The sequence below is a fragment of the Lytechinus variegatus genome, chromosome 19, assembly GCF_018143015.1.
Source record: "Lytechinus variegatus isolate NC3 chromosome 19, Lvar_3.0, whole genome shotgun sequence".
Lineage (NCBI taxonomy): Eukaryota > Metazoa > Echinodermata > Echinoidea > Temnopleuroida > Toxopneustidae > Lytechinus > Lytechinus variegatus.
Genome location: NC_054758.1, coordinates 20,579,403 through 20,583,675, shown reverse-complemented (window position 1 = coordinate 20,583,675; position 4,273 = coordinate 20,579,403). Strand labels below are relative to the sequence as shown.

The window sequence follows — 4,273 nt, the reverse complement described above, 5'->3', positions numbered from 1 at the left end:
CATGTAGAAGAGGAACAGATGTTTTGCACTATCTGGTCTCTATATTGCTTGAATATGGTCAAATATTTGACTTCTAGAAGGTCTACTTAAGCAATTTTACTTGTACATCACTTATTAAAGAACCATTTTAGGTTAGGCCTCTTTCTCACAAACATCGAGTTTTTTGTCTTGGTCTGCATTTAATCCATGATTACATTGATCTTTGAAAGCATTGCATCATGGAAGTAGTCTCTTCATTTATTCGGTCAAACTAAAATTTTTGCTGTGTTACCCATAGAGGGATCATTGTTCATTTGGCTGATTTCCAGAAGTGGTGTTCCCCAAGGATCATGTTTGGTCCCTCTTGTCTTCATCCATATTCACATCCTGTTGTGTCGCCTGTTGGGTAACCATTACTCTCTTCTTAGGTGGTTGATATGAACCCATCCCTGCAGCTGCTTCGGCTTCTTTCTGTGTGTAGGGCTCCAACTCAAGTGCTTTCAATCTAGGGTCAAAGGTCAAAGTAAAAGAAAAAAAAAAACATGATCAAGTGGAACACCTCTGACAGACAAGCCTGCATTATGCACTTCAAAATACAAATAAGCAGGACTGTTGTGTTTCTGAAAATGAAACATCAAATACTTTCTCCTTTTCATTTACCCTATGAATATATGCATCTCATGATCCAAGACCAGGTGATGACAATGTTGTGGATTCCATTATTGTATGGAATAATGAAATGAATGGATATGGCCATAAACTCATTATTGTATCTATGTAAAATGTCCATATATAGTGTATGTAATTAAAGCTGGTATCCATCTTTATTTTCAATATCCTAATGAGTTCCTGTCATACGTCTAAGTGGTATTTGATAAAATGGCGACATAAACAAATTTCATACAAGATTTTCAACCTGTGGCAGAACCGCATCAAGAGCAAAATAATGTGAATTGAAGTCTTTTCTCATCTTTTAATCAGGCATGCATTGTGTACATCATATATATGCAAAAAATCAATCAAATATTATTTTCAATCTAGTTTTATACTGTATTATTCCAAAATGCTTACCTCCGTTTATGTGTTTTGCTGCGAAAATGTTCCTTCATTGCAGACCCATCAATGAAGTATCTCCTGCAATATGTCAAAGACAAAACAAAATTAACTTTATATTTAATAGTTATTACACATCAAAATCAGTATTTTTATTGGCACACACTAACTCATTAAGGGAATCAAAAGCACTGATTTTAAAGAAAAAGGTTGGTTTTGAAAGACTGGTCAATTGCACGGTCAAATGTATTTAGGGTATGTTTTTTTTTCAAAGATTTTTTTAAAAGACGAGCCAATCATGTTTGTTTAGGGTATGTTTTCCCCTCAAGCTTTGGTCCTGAGGTCATATTCTGGTGACAACTTGTCTAGGGGCCAAATTGTGTAAAGCCTGCATAAAACTTGTTTAGGGGGTGTTTGGAAATAATTTGGTCATGCATGTGTACAGCCATACATTGGACTTCGCCCCCACCCCCCCCCCCCAGGAACACCAGTTGGGGCCGATGCCTTCCCACTTCAATTTTACAGAGATGCCAAGTTACACACAAAATATACTGTATATGCACAATTTTCTTGACTCAGCCTCTCGGCGCAGATGCGTGAGCTACATGTATAGGGTCCGGTCTATTGAGTGAAGCTGCAAAGCGACCGAGTGTGACTGTGGGCGTCCTCCATGCCACACCAGTTTTCCAATTTTTAAGCACAATTTACAATACCATTCTTTGTGCGAGGTTAGTACACTATAAACTCGCACTAATGTGAGCTAGTGGATCTCGCTGTCATTTTCCAAATTCTTAGACAGACATCGCTTACCGTAATTGGCTGTAAATTTTGATAGTGACCAAATCATGCAAACGCGAACAAATGGGTGAGCCGTCATAGGCACATCTTTTGGTCGCGAATTTCATTCAATATCAAATTATGGCGAACGATAACGTCACAATCGGAGCCAAATACAGCCGTTCCGAAACGTCTGCTTGGAAATAAGATGGGCCTATTGAATGACCTCCATGACCTCTAAATCATTGGACTATACGTAGATTCTATAGACTAATACATTGTCTAATTCTGAGCCGAGTCTAAGAAGAGAGTCATGACAAAATTGTGAACAATTTCTGGTGGGGAAATTTTTGCTCGAACTTGGTTGCGATCGGCCGGTGCAAAACTCCATTAGCGCCCTTTATAGAGGCCAGGGGCCGATTGCACGAAAGGGTCTTTCCAAGGACCGTCTTTCGTGTCGCCCATCTTTTATCATACACTATAAGCGGGGTGTTCCTGAAATTTATGATAAAGAATAAGATTTGTTAGCTTGCTTTTAAATCAAATTTTATACAATTTCATGATAGGCCTATATCACATCATTTCATAGACACATATTTTGTTTATTTTAACAGACGAATGAAATATGTTTGCAGATGATTTATTTAAAATGAGTTTCGCATGGCGCATCATAAAGATGGGCGACACGAAAGACGGTCCTTGCAAAGACCCTTTCGTGCAATCGGCCCCAGCATCATGAGCATTGCATTCTGAGCTCAGACAGTTCAATCTAATTGACTGTGACTGAGTTATGCTTATTTATTTTTTCACTGACAATTCACAGAATGAAATCCCTGCACCCCTAGCTCCCCCACCCCTCTCCCAAAAAAAAGAAAAAAAAAGTAAAAACTGGAAAAGGATTCTCTCACTATCTCACAATCACATGCCCTCACTTTTGTCTCTCGAGTTAGTGTGTGTGTGTTCTATTGTCTAACACTAACAGCAACGTTAGGCTTAACAGTGTCAAGTCTCATACTCACGCGCAATGAAGGCAGTAATGTTGTGCTGATCCAGGCTTGTCAAAATCTATTTTTTGATGCAGCAATCTTTCCGCATTTCGGGGTTTCAAATCCTCGTCAATTTCATCCAAGTCCTTGGTTTTCCTTTTTGTTCTGTACTTTTTCTTGATGTGTGTGTATCCCCGATGGTGTCGTTTCCGAGCTTGCCGAGTCATTTTTTGTTAGAGAAGAGAAATATTAAGCTAAAAACAGAAGTTTTGCAAGGAGTTGCTCGCACATTATTTTACGAAGTCTGTCTTGAAAAGAAAAACACCTAGCATGCTACATGTATTATGTGCATATAGACCAATGCATGCTGCTGCGGAAGCGACACGCGCACACTGAGAAAATGAAGTTAGAGATTGAAATTCAATGCTCAATCAGTGCTTAGAAGTGCCAATCTGCAATATGAACATTGAGTCAAGTAGGTAATTTGACCTGTGATTGTCTCATTTTACTTTACATTTCCTTTCTAAAAATAAAATAACACAAGAAAACACAGTAATCACCCCAAAATGACGTATATTTCCCTTAATTTGTTTCTCTATAAAAATAAATAAATTAATAAATAAAACTGAAATAAATGAATAAATAAATAAATAAACAAACAAACAAACAATAAATAAATAAATAAATGAATAAATAAATAAATAAATAAATCAATCAATCAATCAATCAATCATAAACCTTGGCAACCTTATACGCCTGGTTAAATACGCAACCATCGAACGGGAAAAAAAAATTCTTCTTTTATTTGATGACAAAAAACATCACATCTAAATTGCAATATATGTATATTCGAATTGCAAAAGAAAAAATCCATTGTGGGTCTATAGCTCTTTTTGCAAAGAAACTTGGATCCTACCCCTTTTGAATAAAATAAACGGGTTGTTTGCAAAGGGGTTAGACCCACTTTCGATCATTCCGAGAAAATCATTGCAATATTCTCATGCCAAACTAAATACCCTACCATGTGAGTATAAAATTGGGTATAAAAGAAATCTACCTTTCTTCATTTAAAAACAAATATTTTCCCCCAAACTTAATTTTTTGGTTATAGCCTCTTTTGCAGACAAACTGAAATGGAGTACCTTTTGAAAAAAACCCTGACGTTTCTTTGCCATTTTTGTTCACTTTTTAATGGAAATTTCAACTCTTTAGAGCTCTTTATATAGAGCTACTAAAAATCTATACATGAGACCAACGTAAAACAGCAAGAAAATGGATCTAGGCCTAACCCCTTTTGGAATTGAGCTCTTCATAAATTAGAATTAGAATACTATTTTCTTGTTTCATAATTACCAGTGATGCTGTTTCTTATTACCAAAGGGAAAGGGACGCCATCAGCCGAACATTACAGAACATTTTGAACAAACTAGAAAAGAAGAGGGCACTTTATCCATCCTCCCCAAGAAAAAGGAAAATAG

General features: G+C 36.7%; 1 protein-coding gene across 1 annotated transcript; it reads right to left on the bottom strand.

Moving 5' to 3' along the window:
• Positions 1-273: 273 nt before the first annotated feature.
• Positions 274-3,162, bottom strand: LOC121406055 (zinc finger protein 593-like). The gene is made up of 3 exons (XM_041597062.1): positions 2,829-3,162; positions 1,051-1,113; positions 274-484 (listed from the first exon to the last, which is right to left on the bottom strand). The coding sequence occupies exons 1-3, from the start codon at positions 3,020-3,022 to the stop codon at positions 328-330; spliced, it is 414 nt and encodes a 137-aa protein (XP_041452996.1). The 5' UTR covers positions 3,023-3,162; the 3' UTR covers positions 274-327.
• Between the last annotated feature and the right edge of the window lie 1,111 nt (positions 3,163-4,273).

Bases quoted from the DNA above. Each gene is read 5' to 3' on its own strand.
- LOC121406055 (XM_041597062.1), bottom strand. From the start codon at position 3,022: ATGACTCGGCAAGCTCGGAAACGACACCATCGGGGATACACACACATC. The intron at 1,114-2,828 runs GTGAGTATGAGA...GACATATTGCAG, and splicing joins CATTACTGCCTTCATTGCGC to GAGATACTTCATTGATGGGT. The intron at 485-1,050 runs GTAAGCATTTTG...CTTTGACCCTAG, and splicing joins AGCAAAACACATAAACGGAG to ATTGAAAGCACTTGAGTTGG.